Source organism: Symphalangus syndactylus, chromosome 9 (genome assembly GCF_028878055.3).
Source record: "Symphalangus syndactylus isolate Jambi chromosome 9, NHGRI_mSymSyn1-v2.1_pri, whole genome shotgun sequence".
NCBI lineage: Eukaryota > Metazoa > Chordata > Mammalia > Primates > Hylobatidae > Symphalangus > Symphalangus syndactylus.
The window spans coordinates 29,438,889-29,456,707 of record NC_072431.2 but is presented as its reverse complement, the minus strand read 5'-3'; the positions used below and the strand labels follow the sequence as shown (position 1 = coordinate 29,456,707).

General features: G+C 40.8%; 1 protein-coding gene across 10 annotated transcripts in view; it reads right to left on the bottom strand.

Moving 5' to 3' along the window:
• Positions 1-392: 392 nt before the first annotated feature.
• Positions 393-17,819, bottom strand: part of STXBP6 (syntaxin binding protein 6) — a 241,133-nt gene continuing 223,706 nt past the window's right edge. For 9 of the 10 annotated variants that reach the window (XM_055291624.2, XM_055291627.2, XM_055291626.2 and 6 more), the window contains 2 exons: positions 7,369-7,526; positions 393-1,067 (listed from right to left, as the gene is read on the bottom strand). In XM_055291624.2, coding sequence (XP_055147599.1) covers positions 1,044-1,067; positions 7,369-7,526 — 182 coding nt within the window. In that variant the 3' untranslated portion in view covers positions 393-1,043. The remainder of the gene's footprint in view (positions 1,068-7,368; positions 7,527-17,819) is intronic. The other variant, XM_063609308.1, reaches the window with a different exon arrangement.

Sequence of the window (17,819 nt, the reverse complement as noted above, 5' to 3'; positions counted from 1 at the left end):
AATAGATAGCAAAAACAACATCAAAACCTCCAAAATCCAGATACCAAGAAACTAAAGGCCCTTTCCCAAGGACATTATGAAGGTGTCTCTAAAATAGGCATGACTGTAAAAAGACAAGACAAATATTTTAAATGTATTACTTGTTCACATTATCATTGACACAGACCTTTTTCTGGACAAATCAATTTTTTGAAAAAAATATAAGCACTTTTCCATACCAGCGACCGTCACTATGACAACGGCAAGAGAAACATCTGTGAGTACACAGAGGGTTTTAGGTAGGCTCTTCTTTAGGGCTTTACTCTCAAATTTTTACCCTTCATATGATAATTCCAAATAAACACCCTGGATACAAGTAGCAAGAGTATTTAAACTGTAACTCAGGAAAGAGATTTCTATCTGTGATTCTGTTTTTTTTTTTTTTTTTTTTTGAATGCTGGTGATGGTTCATGCAAGAGATTACTATACAAGGAGCAAAATCTAAGACTGCTGTTTTCCCCAATAAATTCAATTGTTTTCCACAATGTAGAATTTTAATCTTCAAATTAAGTGTAGCTAGGACGGTGAGTGAAACTAATCACTGCTTGACTTTTATTTTCATCTAGGAAAAATAACATCTGATGTCACCACATTAAAATGCCTTCCTGTTTAATATCAGAGAAAAAAAAAAATACATGTTGCCAGTTTAGACTCAGCGCAGTTTATCAGTTGGTCCAAATTTCATATTTAAACTACAAAATTTTTTTTTAATAAAGAAAACATATTCAGAACATACATATACACACACACACACACAGTGGGAGGAGGCAAAAACCCAAAATGAAGCTGATGCTATTGTAGCATTTATTAGCAAGATCATTAGGGAAATGTAAAAATGCAACACCCTTTCTTTCACATTAACATCTGAAAAGAAAAAACAAAAACCATACTAAGTGTCCAAATATTGGAAAAAAAGAAGCAAGCGGAAGTCCCGAATTCCTGTAAAAACTGCTGAACAAACTCTTCAGTTTCTCTTAAGAAGGGTCACCAGGACAGGCAGTTTCTCAACATTTGTGCTTCATGGCAAGCTAAGGAGAGAGAGGAATGAGAAAAGTAAGACTTTATTAGTAGGTATTAGCAGAGAGATTTCACTGTACTGCTCCCTCTCCACCTCCACAATGAGAAGCAGCACCGAGATTCTACTCTCTGTGGCAGACCATTACTAATTACAGTAGCACCTTTAAATGTGCAACATTTTCTCAAATAGTTCATGGGACATTTCATTTGTTACTTTTCCTTATGATAGCTTTGCTGGTGTATGCATCTAGGTGGGAGGGAGTGCTTTGTGGTGTTCTTGCACCACACTGAAGGAACAAATGAAAAAAACCAATGGACAGGCAGAATGAGCGAATTACTCTAGGAATAGCTGGGGTTCCCAGCTATCCAGGAGAAGCAACACCCCTGAATTATATTTACTGGCATCTCATGAAGTATTAAAAATCAACAGCTTTTAGTGAGACAATCTACAACCATCTATTTAATATGCAGCCTGGACATTCGACCAAGTCCACAGCCCTTCACAATTTAATTGTGTTATTGACGAGAGCCCAAACACACCAAATCCCGACTTTGATTTATGCCTTTCCCACTGGTGTTTGTAAACCATAGTCTATCGAAATATTCGGTCTTTGAAACGGGAACATCAAATACCATGGTATCAGTCAATATTTTCCCAAGCCCAGCCAGCCCATGATAATGTATTTAAGGAAATGATATGCAGGTACAGAACACAAAATTAAATTTGTCTTCACTTTTCTTAGCCAGATCTTTTCCAAGGAGTCTATACAATGATGTGAACTAGAAGGCAGAACAGAGGCTGAACTGTAACTCCCCATGTATCCAGAGTCTGATATCAGGGACTAATTCCTGTGGTTGGGGCTGGGAACAACTGGGGTTAGGGTTCTGTGGCTCAGAAATCCTTTGAGCAAAGAACACGTGATTCTCTGCAGGCAATAACTTTGCAGAAAGCCCTGTCATCTGCATCCTGACCAGGCTCTCTGCCTTTTAAGAATTAGTAAGGCCGATCCTACTGATTTCACCCAGTGGTACTCTGCATCATTTTGGAAGATGTCACTAATCCATTTCTTCAGCAAAACCCAGGGCAACCTGAATCTTCTCTTTCTCTTCTTGACATCTTCAACAAATAAGTTATAACCCTGGGGCTGCCATTTCAGCTAAGCCACCAGCAAAGGCAGGGTCAACACTCACAAGCAGTGTCCCCAGCCAGGTTTGCATGTGATAGAGGGACCTTTGGACCAGTCCTCATGTTGATAAGTTAATCTCTGCTTGGGAAACCTCAGCTGAAAGAGCTCCCAGTACCTCTGTCTGGTGATGCCAGTGAAGACCTCCACAGATCTTCTGCAATGCTAACGCCGATAGTCAGTCAACTGTCAGACACAGGGTTTGGGAAGTTCCGAATGTGCCCAGGCTGTCATGCTGAGTGATGTGGGTTCTTGCCAAGAAGGGTAGAGGTGGCTAAGGACTCCTGACCTCAAAGAGTTTATAGTCCAGGAAACATATAGTCCAGGTTGGTGCAAATGGCAGAGCCAGGGCTCTAGTTCAGATCTGTCCCACTTCCTGGCCACACTCTGAACTTCATCACTCTACGGCCTCTACTTCTTGTTCTGCTTCTAGTTTTTATACATTATTCAGCAACATGGACCATTACATCAACACAGAGTGGTTAAGTGTTGTGCATAATAAATACTGACCATAAATATTTGATCAGTGCTGCTGTCCTGGTATTCAATGAGCTGTTAACTTTCAACTAATGGGCTTGTGCCAATTTACCCACAGCTATTAATCTTCAGCAGTGATTGTGCTGCTGTTCAAACCAGACCCTGGTAACCAGGACAGTGCATCTGGAATGGAGCTAAGGGGAGCCCCTGGGCCATGACCAGCTAAGATTTGCAGAAATATGTTAAGACTGGACATTTTGCTATTTGAGTATTGCCATGGTCCAAATGTTTGTGTTTCCCCAAAATTCTTATGTTGAAATCTAACCCCCAAGGTGACACTATTAGAAGGTGGAACCTTTGAGAGGTAGTTAGGTCATGAGGGCAGAGCACTCATGAATGAGATTAGTGTCCTTATAAAGTGGCTGAAGCGAGACCCCTCACCGCTTCTACCATGTGAGGACATGAGGAGGAGGTGCCATCTGTGAATCAAACAATTGGCCCTCACCAGACACAGGATTTGCCAGTACCTTGATCTTTGACTTCCCAGCCTCCAAAATTGTGAGAAATAAATTTCTGTTGTATATAAGTCACCCAGTTTATGGTATTTTGTTATAGCAGCTTGAATGGACTAAGAAAGTAGTATCATTTTAGTTTTTGTTTAAAAATTCCCTAGGAATGAGGAGCGTTAGAATATGGAAGGCAGGGAGGTAGAGCAGAAAGAGCACTGCATGAAATGAGGTCAGGATACCTGCTGCTGCAAATCTGCTGTATGACCTTGAGCTCTCAAGTCACAGCTGCTCCACACCTCAGCCTCCTCTTATGTCTATAAAAAAGTCTCCAACTCTAAATGCCAATGGATAAATTTAGGTGTCAGAGTTGTTAAAATTTAAAATTTCCTTTTGATATATTTTGTGTTCTTAATATCTCATGGAAAGAGTTCTCTTTCAATGCTATGCATGTAACCTACTCAACCTAAAAAATGATAATAATAAAATCATGACTGATACCAGGGAGATATAGTATCAATATATTATTGTTGATAAATAATAAAATCATGTATTTTATTTTTTATAATACTATTATAACATTAGCATTATTTTATAATAATATAATATTATATATTATAAGACCTGTGCTCCTAAGACCCAGACCTGAGCTCCTTAGGTAGTAAGGATAGAGGCAGCCATTCCCTCGCAGTGAGAGAAATGCCACATGCCCTTTCTTCCCCCACACATGTAGGCTAGTGCAAAACAGGGCAGGTCAATGTTTTTTCCTGCAAGAAATGTCATCTGAGGATGTCTGAGTGTGGGTAATGCTCTTGCCTACTAACTCACTGCCTACGGTGGGGCCGTCAAAGCATTGCATCTGCTGCAACGTTGTGCTTTTTGGCAAGGGAAAGTGAGCAGATCTGTTCTTGCGATTGTGGTGCACTTTCCTGAGGTTAACTTTGCATGACTCCCGGAGCTCAAGAAAGAACCACACTTCCTCAAACCAGGCTCACCAGAGTGGAGATGGGGGAGTCAGTCTAGGGAGGCAGGGCGGAAGGATCATTTTCTATCTGCACTGTAGACAACAAGCACCTGCATATTTTGAAGTCAGGGTTGTGCAAAAGTGATCCATTCACTCTTGCACCTGGGTCACTGCAGGAGTCCTGGAACAAGTTAGAAGGCCAAGTTATTTTCTACTGGACTCTACAAAGGTGTGCCAAACTCTCCAGCTGGGGTTCAGTGCCCTCATTCAACTGGGAGCTCTAGGAGCTGCCATCTGGCATTGCCATTTTCTGCTCAGGACTCTGCCATGTGTTCTGGCCCCCACTTGTAAGCACAGCTTACTCCTTCTGAGTCAACAGAGCCATGCTTGTCTAGAGGGTAGAATGCCTGGGTTCCGTCTCTGAACTCTCCCCTCACCAGCAGGCCTGGCTGTGGCTTGTCCAGTAAAGTGACATCTTCGTGGTCAGCCTATGCTAGCAGGTCCAAATCAAGAGTCCTAGTCCCTGGGAAAACAGCCACACCTTATCTAGAGAGGTCAATCTGCTCGTTAGGAATACTGCCAGCGCCAGTGATTCACAGGCACACATCCCAGTTTCACACAACTGCAAGTCTGGCCACGACACTCTCACACTCTCATACACATTAACAGACACTAGTAACCCCTCCTCTTCTCCCCGAGATGACCTAAAGGAGGGGAAACCAAAATAAACACAAGCTGTCCACGCCTCACTCCTCCCGAGTGAAAGCAGGTAACTGCTGGGCATAAATTTTCCCACTGGTCAAGCCAGAGACCCCTTTGCCTTTGGTGGCTGCATTAGTTTCTATCCTGATGGGTTCCTGTTTCAAGGGCTGATCTGTGTTTAGATAGTATCAACGTTTAGCAGGAGGCCCTCCCACACCCCTTTCCCTTTGGGTTTGGGAGGCACAAAATCTTCTGCTCCATTCCTTCCCTGTCCCTGTGTTGAGGAGCCTCAATCACCAGTATCAATTCTCCAATCCCTCTACAGTGCTCATTATGTGACTGAATAGGGCAGGGTCAGTAGAAAAAAAATTTATGAAAATGATTACAAATAATAGTAATTTAGATTTATATGTGCTACATACTATGCTAATAGCTTTGAACTCATTCAATTCTCTGAACACTCTAGTAGATAGGTACTATTCTCATAAAGAATAGTGCTCTATTTTACTGATGAGAAAACTGAGGCTTAGAGAAATTAAGCATTTGCCCAAGGTCACCAAGATGGTAAATGGCAGAGCTATATTCAAAGACAAGATGTTAACTACTATTCCATATTGCTTTCCCAATTGCCTAGCAAACTTGGCCACAGTATCAAGGAAACAGGGCTACCAGGGCCAAGAATTCAGGCCATCTGGTTAGGTTATCCAATCCAGTGTTTGTACAGCCCGCTCTGGGAGGGACGCCTACGTGGATGACATCCAGGTATTGTCTACGCCGCCTTAGGAAGAGCAATTTCACAATCTTCCTTGGTAACCTGGTTCATGGTTTAATCATTAACCTAAACTCTTGTTTTAGCAGAATTTTATCAGCGCACTATTGATTGCTCTATTCTGTGTGGGAAGACATGAAAGAAAAATGCCTGTACTATCACCCTTCCCCAAACTGAAGACTGTTATAAAGTTATTCCCTTTAGCCTTCTCTACCCAACTCAACAACTTAAATGTTTCCCCAGATTTCCACTATCCGTCTCCCATTGAAATCACGGAAGCTGCTGTTGTGGTTAAAGAAGCTGAGGCTGTAATGCCAGCATTTCCATGTCATCATTATCTCTGTGTCACAGAGGCTGCAGAAGGGAGGAAGGAACTAGGGAGACCTTAAATCCAAGTTCACTCTCTCTGCATCTGCACCAACAGCAGCAATCTGAGGCTCTGGTCTCCAGCAGGGCTGTCTGCATTTTCAGATAGATCTGGCCAATTCTCCTTGAAGGAACTCGAAATGGGCCCCACGGGCGACAGTGCAGTAAGACCCTGTCACGACAGAGAATGAATGAGACGACAAGACAGGGCTGCGCAAAGGGGATGCAGGAAGAAAAGGCAGGAGTCATCCACTCAGAGCTGGATCCCCAGTTGGACCTGAGCATGAGCCTCCAGAAGAGGTCACCGCAACTCAGCTGGGAATATTTTTCTCATTGCTTTTTAGGTTATCCATCCTTGTTTCCTCAGCAGAAGTGGTGTTTCTGTTAAAGCCAGTTATTTTTTTCCCTGAAAGGTCACCTGAAAAGCGTATTTGAAGGGCCAGATCATAAGTCTGACATGCCAACACAAGTCATCAGCAGATGTTGTTTCTGGAAGCCTAAATTCAAACCACTAACCAGAAAAAAACTGCCCTTTGATCTGAAGCACAAGAACAGCAATAAATCCTCCTTATCACCTGACCAACAGGGCCTCTCCTTTGGTTTGTGACTGCCTTAGATAGCTGGCTGCCAATAAAAACTGCCCCTTTCCCTTCTAAAAAGCACAGTTCTCAGCGAGTATGAGAATGTGCAGAGTGCGCACTCAGTCACGCAGGAAATGCCCTTCTCTGGATTCAGGGGCAGCAGGGAGTATCGCTGGCAGCTCAGCGCTGCTCCGGTCAAGCTCAGAGCCCCAGAATTGAGGCCCTGAAATAACAACCGACTCCTCTCAGAGGGAAAACTAGCCCCGAGGTGCGTAGTTCCCTGGGACTGCGGCTTGCTTGGTGTCTGGTGAAGAGATAAGGACACACTGCTAGACTCAGGATGAGAAAGGGACAGGTTGGAAAAGCAAGCATGAGCAGCCTCACGTCCTCCATGTGTTGGCTAAGTGGGGCAGAGATATTTGAAGACCTGATCTCTTCTCCCCCACCCCCTATTCTGTGACTCGATACTTGAGGCCTAAACTTCTGAGCTGGAACTAAAGATGGTCCATAGTTCCTAAAGATCCAAGATCAGAAGGTCAGAGATACGGATGAGGACATCAGAAAAGAGCCAAAGAAACCAGGTACAAGAAGAAATTTTCCACGACTCAGGTGTTTAGTAAGTAGCAGATGGGAGTTACATAAAGGGGAAATAAAAAGCTTAATTTTATATCTCTCATCACAGGAAAATACTGAAATAAAGTTTCTTGGCACTGTAGCTCCCCAACACCCCAGAGCTGAGAAGCCTGCCCCTCTCTTGGCCCACCTTGTGCGCAGTTTCTGCAAACTGCTGGGCGCTGTTCTTCAGGTCTTCTGTCTTCTCCTCTGCTCGGCCTAATCGCTCTCCACGCTCATTCAAGGCCTGGCTTGCCTTCTGCACTGCACTGGTCACGCTGTCAGCAGCTGAATGGAGGATGCTGTTTCCTGAAAGGAGGAGAGCAGGAGCATCAGAAACTGGCCCGGCTGACCCACAGTGACCAGACTCTGGCAGGGTGAGTACCCTGTAAGAGGAAGGCAGGTCACACTGCAGAAAGGCTGCTCGTCTAGTGTCTGGGAAACAAGCCGACATTTCTTTTGATTGGGTTTGACTGACGCACTTGCAGCAAAACACCCATTGACTGCAGGACCTAGGAAAATCCTAAATGCTTCCTTATAATCCCATCACTGACATGCCAGTCGTTTCCATTATGCCAGTATTCTATCTGATGAGGCTCAAAAGGATGGGGCCTGTCTGGATTTACAACTTGGCTTGCGAAGATAAATGAAAACATTGACAAGTTCACAGAATTAGGCAAGTTCAATGAGACATATCTGGATCTTATGTTATTTCCTTTTAACCTGTGGTTTCGGTGAATAACCATAGGAAAACTGGGACTACAGAACTTTTCTAGATAGAATGCTCTATATTCCTTCCAACGCTTCTTCTTCATTTTACCCCTTCATCTAGCAAGTAAAGAACACCCCAAAATGTACAGCTTCATGTAAGAGCTATGATCCAGTCTCAAAGCTCAGAGTAGATGTGTCTGCTCCCAACCTTGGATTCTGTACCATGGCTTGGATGGTTGGGACTCCTTACCTCTGATCTCTGGTATGTGAAATACGGAGCCTCAGGACCATACTTAACCAGCAGGTACAAAACAGTGACAGAAACCAGCCCTAGAAGAAACTTGGTATTCCCAAACTCAGGAATGGTGATACCAAGAAAGTTGAAAGCCATTGGATCTCAAAGGGTCATGCATTCCTGACATCCCATTTGCCAGGACTGGGCAGCAAAATTCAATAGTGAAGAACTTGCCGATGCATAAATCACTGAGAAATAGCAACTTGCAAAATGACAACCAAAGGAAATTTATAGCTGTATTTTGTTAACATTGAGTGTGAGATATTTAATGGCATTTTATATAATGGCTTTATGTCTTTGAATAAGTTTATTAGATCATTTAACTTTGTACCTGGGATAGATACATCTAGCCATAGACAGCTTTTAATAGAAATGAAATTTCCACTGGTCTCAGCTGCAAAGGCTTCTTAATTTCTCCTCTGTGGGCACAGTCTGTGGTTTGTGGAAAAGGATCTCAGGCAAAGAAAGTGCCTGGACTGGAGGAAGCACTTAGCAAGTGTTTTTCCATTTTTCTTCTTTAATGGTGGATTTCAAGGGATTCAATTATGCACTAAGGGGAGGTGAATGGGGTTAACTCAGTGTTACTCAGTTGCATCAAGCACTACATGAGCCAAGATAAATCAGCACAGATAAATAGGGAGCAGAGGAAATGCAGTTCTAGGCAAATCTGGTTGAATGCAAGGTTGGAATGAAAGGTCTGGGTCTTCAGAACAGATTTAGGAGGAGAAATCTTGGTCCCCTTTTCTTTCATATCATACTCATAACTAAGGTAATAACATATCCACACTGCTCAACACTTGAATAGCACTTTGCAATCATAAAGCACCTTCACAAATATTATCTCACTTGATTGTCACAATTCTACTGATAGGATTGGGACTGGCAGAGGTTAAGAGGCTTGCACAAGACCATATCACTAGGGAAGTGACATGGATAGCACTTGAGCCTGGTTTTCCAGTGACTTTTCCTTATTCTCTACCTTGTTCTTTGCAGATATGGTGTTGGTTCAGAGAAGCAATCACTAAGACAGAATTGTGGGCAGACTAGCATACAGATAGGTTTTGACAGGTTATTTCCCAAGGTAATGCCTGACTGTTTCTGTCCTCAAGGTACTCCTCTTGGTAAATTAAGAGTTATTACCCATGCCACACGGAAAGTCAAGTTTTCTCAAAAAAGGAAGAGGCCAATGGGGCGGAACAGGAAGACGGGGAAGGGCGCAGAGGAGCTGGGAGAGGGCACAAGAAAATCTCCTTTTCCTGCCTCCTTCCATATATTCACAGCTTAGCCACCAGAGGACTGGGAAAAGATAGGGCAGGGAAGCTGCAACTTCACCACTAGGAATAGCTGCCTTAAATCAAAAGGATTTTAGAATTAGCTGCTATAAAATTAAGAGGGTGTATAACCAAGACTTGCCTTTTCCCACTGGAATTGACCTGCATGATCTTCACATCGTGTTTCTGGAATGAACCCACTACACATAAGCATTGCTGCTTTGTTGCTTGAAATTAATTTTGCACGTGATGTCAGGTAACATCACACTCAGTTTTATATGATACTGTTTAACAGGAGTCATTATAACTCAGAGAATCAGATGCTTTCTTCGCTGTTGAAAGATGACATTGCTGACTACTGCCAACAAGAAATCTACCTTCAGTTATTCTCAGGCATCAGGATGAATTCGAACAAATTTCATTTCCTCAGTTGAAATAACCTCTTCCAGTTTCGATTCTACCCACATTTTAGGCCCAGTGAAGTCCCATCACCTTTATTAAGCTTCAGGTCAATTCCAATCTCTCCCTCCACTCAACTCCCTAAATAATATCTATAACCTTCTTGGGTACTTAATTAAGTACAATCATGGGCAACTCTTTTCCTACTTGACTTTTTCACCTGTAGATGCAATGACTTCCCAGCTGGATTACAAATTCTCAGAGTGCATCATTTCACTCTGTTGACCATTCCCTAAATCTTTATTATTTCTCCTCTATTGACTTAGATCTTCTGCTGACTTATTTTCTTCTATCTGGGATCCTCTTGCTCAAACTGTAATCCCAGGGTTCTTTCCCTCACTCTCTTCTCTTTTGCACTCTACAGACTCTCTCTGGAGCAATCTCATCCAGCTCTTGACTTCCATAACCAAATCCTTATCTTTCACTAGGTCATGCTGCTGAGCTCCAGGTACACAGGTTTTCTTATGGAAAAAGTCTAACAGAATGACCCAAAGTCATCTTAAGTTCAGTAAGTCAAAACGTCAACTCATTATCTTTTCCCTTCACACCTGTTTTTCCTTTGGGTCCCCTACTTAGCGAACAACCCCAATATCTGCCCAGGTCCTTAATCCGGCCAGAAATCTGGGATTCTAGTCTAGACACCTTCCTCACTTTTATCCCATACAACTAAAGGTCACCTCCTATACAGCTCTCTACACTCTTGCCTTTTTACCATCCTCTTGCCTCACATATACACACAATCTTTACCACATCTATGATAATTACTAGAAATAAAATTGCTGGTTCAAAGCATACAAACATTTTTAGGCTCTTGGTGTATGTTGAAAATTGCTTCCCTGAAAGATTTATTCAACATTCAAAACTATTCATGAAGTACATACTATGTGCCAGGCACTATTATGCTGACACAACTGGCAGAATGACCTTAAGGGAGTGATTTAATTTGTCTGATCTGTAAAATGTGGGTTGTGCCATTTACCTCACGTGCCTACTGTGGAGATACAGATGTACATGCAGTGTCTCCAGGTACTCAATGGAAGTTTGTCCCTCCACCCCCCTTAAGACTACATCTTCTTTCTATGTAATTTTGAAAAAAATGGCACATCTCACCCAATTCCATTGCATGTCACTCTCTCTTCTCTCCTATCTTGGGGCTAAGTGTTTTGAAGCTTGCAGAAGATACTCCTTACATACCTTTGTATATCCTGCTATGTGTAGCAGGATACACATATAGTTCAATTATCAACATAATTTCATTTGATCACCCTACACATCAGGGTGTATCTTGGTAATTAAAATCCTTAATTCTATTGCTAGTAAAAGGCAATTTCAACAGAATTTTCAGCAGCTACTTCTATAAAATACATATATAGAGATTTGAAATGTAAAATATTCATCCTGTTTGGAAAATAAAGCAGCAAGAAAATAATCTAAAACATAAATAATAAATATATGCCCATCTATACTCAGTGCTGAGTCAATGTGTTCATCTAAGAACACTCTTTTAAAACAGAGATTTCTTAATAGTTTTGCTTGGACTACTTCTATTCCATAATCAATTTAACCACTTAAGAATAACTACCCAATAAACCCCACTTATCTAAACTAACTTAGAGGAAAACCAATTTGAATTTTGGGAAAATATAAATGTGTAAAATAGATATGGGTTCTAACAAACACAAAAATTGGTAGGGAGACCTATTATATTTAATCTGTTTATAGGCCAGGAACATTAGTGACTCTCATATAATATGCCAAAAGTATTCAATAATAATTTATTCTCTGCATAGATGAAGTAGGCTCTATTCTAATCTACCGAGTTATTTTTCTTAGCAAAGCTATTTTCATGGGTAGTACCTAAGGTACAATTAAGTCTTGTTCAGTATAAGTGACACACAAATTAATTTCACTGGATACAAAAAGGTAGGATTCACCTAAGACGGTGTTTTCTTCTTTTTTCTACTTTCACTCTGTGACAATTTTATTGCTCAGCGTTTCTACCACTAGAACACATATTAGCAAAAGAAAAGTCACATAGAGATCTGGCTCCCTGAGAGCCTGGTCTCCTTTCAGTCCCAAAGCCACTCAGTGCCACTTAGACACTGTTCTGCTTCCTGTGATGAGTGGCTCTACTTCTGCCCCCATCCATGGTAATTCAGTTGCATGATAATCATGATGCTTCAAAGGAGGCTCTGTTTAGTACTGTGACTGCCACTAAATATTTTACAGATGAATAATAATTTAAGTAATAATGATGATATTAGCTTTTACTTCTATGAACAGAGTGATTAAATGCAAAGGCCTACCCGGTGATAGAAGTTGGTTCTTAATCCACAAAGTCCATTAATTAACTGTGAATTTAGGCAATGCCAAGCTCTTTCTATATTACATTGACTAATCAATACTAAATCACATCACTGCATTTCAATGTTGGACAACCTCTAATATCCTCTTTTAAGATGGAGAGTCTTCCAAAAAGTTAAATTTCATCCATACTTTTGTGGTAATGACTAACCAGAAAAATTCTTTTAAAAATTCTGGTTACATCAAGCCTTTCCAAAAGGAAGAGTTGTTAACCCAAGCTGGGCAGGATGCAGTGTGAACATCAGCCAATCACAATCACGGAACAGCTACCATACTAGGTGGCACGTACTATGGTAAGATGTTACATTCCTCAAAGGGAGATATTCTTACCCTTATGTTACAGTTAAGGAAACACATGCACAGGGAGGTGAAGTAGCTTATGCAGGATTAGCCATGAATTGACTCCAAAGCTCTTAACATCTATGTCAGCATTTGCCAAAGTGATTCTGTGAGTTACAGTGCTCCAAGGAAAGCTCAATTCTATGGCAAAATGACGTCATGAAATGAGATCTAGCCATGCTCCTTTATTGCAGAACTTTGGAAAATCTTTAATTTGTTAATGTAAACGGAATGAAAAGGAGGTAGGGGTGAGAGCAGGAGAGGTATAGTATGCAGAGCTTCCCAAACATATTTACTCATAGGGCTTTTTTGCCAAGTATCTGAGTAGGGTGAAATTCTGCAGAATTTGTGCTCAGAAATGCTACAATAGACTACATTAACTCCTAAGTTAAAGGAGGAAAAATAAATTCAGGCTGTCCTCATCAATTTAGTAATAGACAGGTCATGTAATTACATTCAAAAGGCTTGCTTTATAGAGGCTACGGAACAGACAGCGTGCTCAATGGCGGTTTCAGAATTATCTTTTGTCTCAAGTTGGTGGCTAATTTCAAGGACCAAGAAACTTACTTGTTTGTTGCCTGGAGCTGGATGACAAAGAAAAATGGACTTAATGCTCAGGAATACTTTGTAAGTCCATAAATGCAAAAGCCTACTTGAAGGACACCTTGGAATTATCGATTGCTGTTGTTACCAAGCAAAGAATGGACCATTCTATTAGGTCTTCTTTTGGCATTGTGAAGGTAATGCAGTGGAACACCAGCCTATTCCCAAGTCACAAGCATGTCTGCCCCAGAGGCTAACTAAAGTCTCAGGAAAAAGCCCAATGCTCCCTCCTTGTCATATAGACAACTATGAGTTCACCGTTCACTGTTTCAATCTTCTCATTTCACTGTTTCTCAATTCACTGTTTCAATCTTCTCATTGACAAGGGTTAAACATTTAGGATTTTATTCAGGTCTCTTTAAACACTTAAATTCACGATATGCATAAACACTCATGGGTATCTTTAGGATTTACTTAACCTTGGTTCTTACGGATAGTTATAGGGTATCAGAAGAATGAATTCAATAATACTTCTTTTGGGTCTGTTTTGTTCAGAGATTATCGGGTTCTCAGAATACAGGGAACACTTGTTTTGAGGTTAAAAACCTAAAGTGGCTCTAAATTTGGTAAAATGGACTTCGTTCTGTCTTGGGTTATGTTTGCTGACAAACCAGCTATGATCTACAGGTCTCTACTTTTATTACAGTTGGCAGCTAGGGACTTTAACACTCTAATAACTGTAATTTCAAGTCCTTATATATACAAATTGAAAACTCTCTACGCAATGCTACTGGTTAAAAAGCAAATTTTGTTCAACATACTTGCTACTTACCAACTGTGTGACCTTGAACAAATTACTTACCCTGTTGTGCTTCAGTTTCCTCACCTGTCCTAGGGCTTGGTCTACTATCTATCTCATGAGGTTGCTGTGAGGAATAAATGAGGTGCTGTGCAAGTGGGGCATTTAGAATAGTGTTTGGCCCATAGACACTGAACCTTAGCCATTAGTAATGAGATAACTTGTTATCTGGCACTGGATAGTCTTTCTGTTAAGCTCTCTACTTAGCTCATCTTTCTTTCCCTACTCTCATCACCATGAACATTCGTGAAGGAGTAGTCTGCCCCTACTCTTACTTTCATATGCCACAATTGTTTTGAACTTCCAGTGGACTACCTCACCCCATGCTAACAATACTCTTCTCTCAAACTCACCAATGACCTATCAAGTCCATTGCCTATTTTATGTTTCCTCCAGTTGGCCATGGGACCACAAATTGACTACTTCTGAAGGCCACTCTTTCTGTTGGCTTCTAAAACACACTATTTCTTGATCCATCCCCGACCCCTATCATTTTGATTCTTCCTTCATTCCCTTCCTGATTAGAGATACAAGGTCAGAAAGGTCTAGGCTTGAACCTGACTTTGCCAAATATCAACTATGTGGCCTCAGATAAGTTACTTAATCTCTATGAGCCTATGCTTTTTCATTGGTTTAATGTCAATAAAAAACAGTACCTATTTTTGGCCGGGTGTGGTAGCTCATGCCTGTAATCTCAGCACTTTGGGAGGCCAAGGTGGGTGGATCACTTTAGCTCAGGAGTTTTGAGATCAGCCTGGGCAACATGGAGAAACTCCATCTCTATAAGAAATACAAAAACTAGCTGGGCTTGGCAGTGCATGCCTATTATAATCCCAGTTACTGTGGAGGCTGAGGTGGGAAGATGGCTTGAGCCTGGGAGGCGGAGGTTTCTGTGAGCTGAGATGGAGCCACTGCACTCCAGCCTGGACAATAGAGCCAGACCTTGTCATAAACAAACAAACAAACAAAAAACCAGTACTCATTTTTCATATGAACTAGTGTGAGAAATAAATGAAATACATATTTAGCATATGGCTAATAACGCAGTATGAGCTCAATGTACTGTGTATCATTAGTAATAACTGATTCATTCAGCTCACTTATTACAGAACAAACATGTGCCAGACACTGTCTGTATCTGTCTGCTTCACAAATTAAAAACCTTCATATTAACCCAATCTTTTCCTTCCTGCCCTTCTTCTGATCTGCTCCTCCTAAATTCATTGTGTCACTTAATGGCTCTTCTGTTCACCTACTCTTCTACTCTCAGTTGACCTGACTCTTAACCTCTCCATCATATCCCACACCAAAATACTCATGGAATCCAGGACATTCTCTCTCAGCAAGGGCTCTTCACTTAGCCCTTCACATTATTTCTAGCCCCTGTGGTACTTTAGGTTCTATTTCAGTTTTACTGGACAAAGATAGCAGCCTGGATGGTGTTCCTGCCACTAGTCTCTAAGTCCTCTAGTACCTGATCCTCTTTCTATACTGGTAACCTGATCATGCCACTTTCTCATTTCCATGCTTTGCTGCTCACCCATAATACAACACAACCAAGAAGGCCTTTCTTAATCTAGTTCCAGGCTATTCGCTTGCCACCTCTGCAGGACCCCCAACCTTTATCTACTGCCTCACTGTTTCTTGACAGATCATAGAAAATCCTTAAAGTTTTATCAGTTTCTTACTATGTAGAACATATAACAAATGAATTTGAAAAAAATCCATGTGCATAAAAAGCTTAACAAAGAACACTGCATCCAGCTCTGTCCCTAAGGGTGTTCCAACATCAGCAGTAGCACTTTTTTTTTTTCCAGCATCAGTATTGAAATGCAAGCCTCACACTCAGATTTAGGTGTCTAGCAATATTTTCTGCTAGAAGAAAGCAAAGTTCTTTGGGAAGCAGCAGATTCCAAGCCTTTGGGCAAGGAAAACTCAAATAGGCCTAAAATACCTTATTATTGCCAGATAGCAAGGATACCTCTAAAGATGATAGGGACAGTGCTAAAATGAAAAAGAAAGCAGTTTAAAGGAGATCACTGGGCAAGATCACTGATGTGATATTTAGCATATCAATAGTAATAAAAGTTATCACAATAAAGATGATTACAGTAATTGTATATGACTTTGTGGAAGCCATAATTTCTTAATGATAAACAAGAGAGTTCCCAGCACTTTGGGAGGCCGAGGCGGGCGGATCATGAGGTCAGGAGATCAAGACCACGGTGAAACCCCGTCTCTACTAAAAATACAAAAAATTAGCCGGGCGTGGTGGCGGGCGCCTGTAGTCCCAGCTACTCGGAGAGGCTGAGGCAGGAGAATGGCGTGAACCCAGGAGGCGGAGCTTGCAGTGAGCCGAGATCGCGCCACTGCGCTCCAGCCTGGGTGACAGAGCGAGACTCCACCTCAAAAAAAACAAAAAAAACAAAAAAAACAAAAAAAAAAACATAAAAGGTACAAAACGAAGTTGAAATGCAAAACAAAATTGATTATAATTGGATGCTTTGGTTTTAATTAGTAAAAAGTATTAAAATATTTGGGTATTTTGTTTAATATTTATCTACATACAAATGTATGTATTTGTCTCTATCTGTGTGAGTAGCAATGAGCAAATACAGAAAACTACGAGCAAGCCAAAGAATTTCAGAAAGAGTAGAAAGTTACAGAAAGGACTAATGAGCATTAATGGTCAAACATATCCACTAGGTAGACAGAATGACAATGATGCATTCCAAAGTAGTGAATGCATTCTCCTCTTTAGAAATTTGGCTATCTGTTCAGATCAGATTGCATCTCCCAGGGGAAGAAACTTCTAGACAATATGACAAATTATAATAAGATATTAATAAGGCATCTGCATGTTCACAATAATGCTAATATACCAGCGCGATGCACAAGAATGACATAGAGGATTATGTAATGCTGGCCAAGTAACGTAAACGATGCACCATTTTGGGAGAAAACCCATCAAGTTGAAATCACTGGGCGTAAGTGAAGAATATAGGCTTAAACGGTTCTACTGATGTGAAACATGAGGTTCCCATGAAGACCCAGTGAGATATTCAGGGACACAAGTTTGAATCACCTTGGGAGAATAAACCAGGCCCTGTGCCCCCGCTAAAAATCAACTGATTGCCAACTCAATACTCTAGACTCAGGTAATATGAAAATAAGCACTTTGATTAAAGTTGAAAGATCTATGAAGAAGAAAATAAATAATGAAGAGAGAAATGAAACCTATGGTGTTGCTAGTTCATTACAGGTTTAAATATAATATTCCTTTAAGTATTGTAATTATTATTTTTGCGTATGTCTTGTCTGTTTAAAGTATCTAAAGTAGTCAAAATAATCAGTCCTATTAAACTGTGATTGCAGTTTAAATTGTTTAAGAGAACTTCACGAACTAAGTTTCATAAACAATGCTTACAAAAGTTTAAGAAAATTTGACTTTTCAAATTATGTTTAGTAGAAATATTTAATAAACTTAGCATGAAACAAAGTGCAAATAAAAATGTTTCCTTTCCATGCATGTAATCCCATCAGTCTCCAAGGAATATAATCAGCATCTTTACACATACATCTCTTTTCTTGCCTCTGAGACTTTGCAGACACTGGTTACTCAACCACTGATGCACTTTCCTTCCATAATCACCTAGTAATTCATACTCATCAGATGTCATTCCACCTTTTACATTTCCCTGCTGGTTTGTTTATTCATTGAACTATTTTTTTTTTTTTGGTTACCTATTATTTGCAATAGG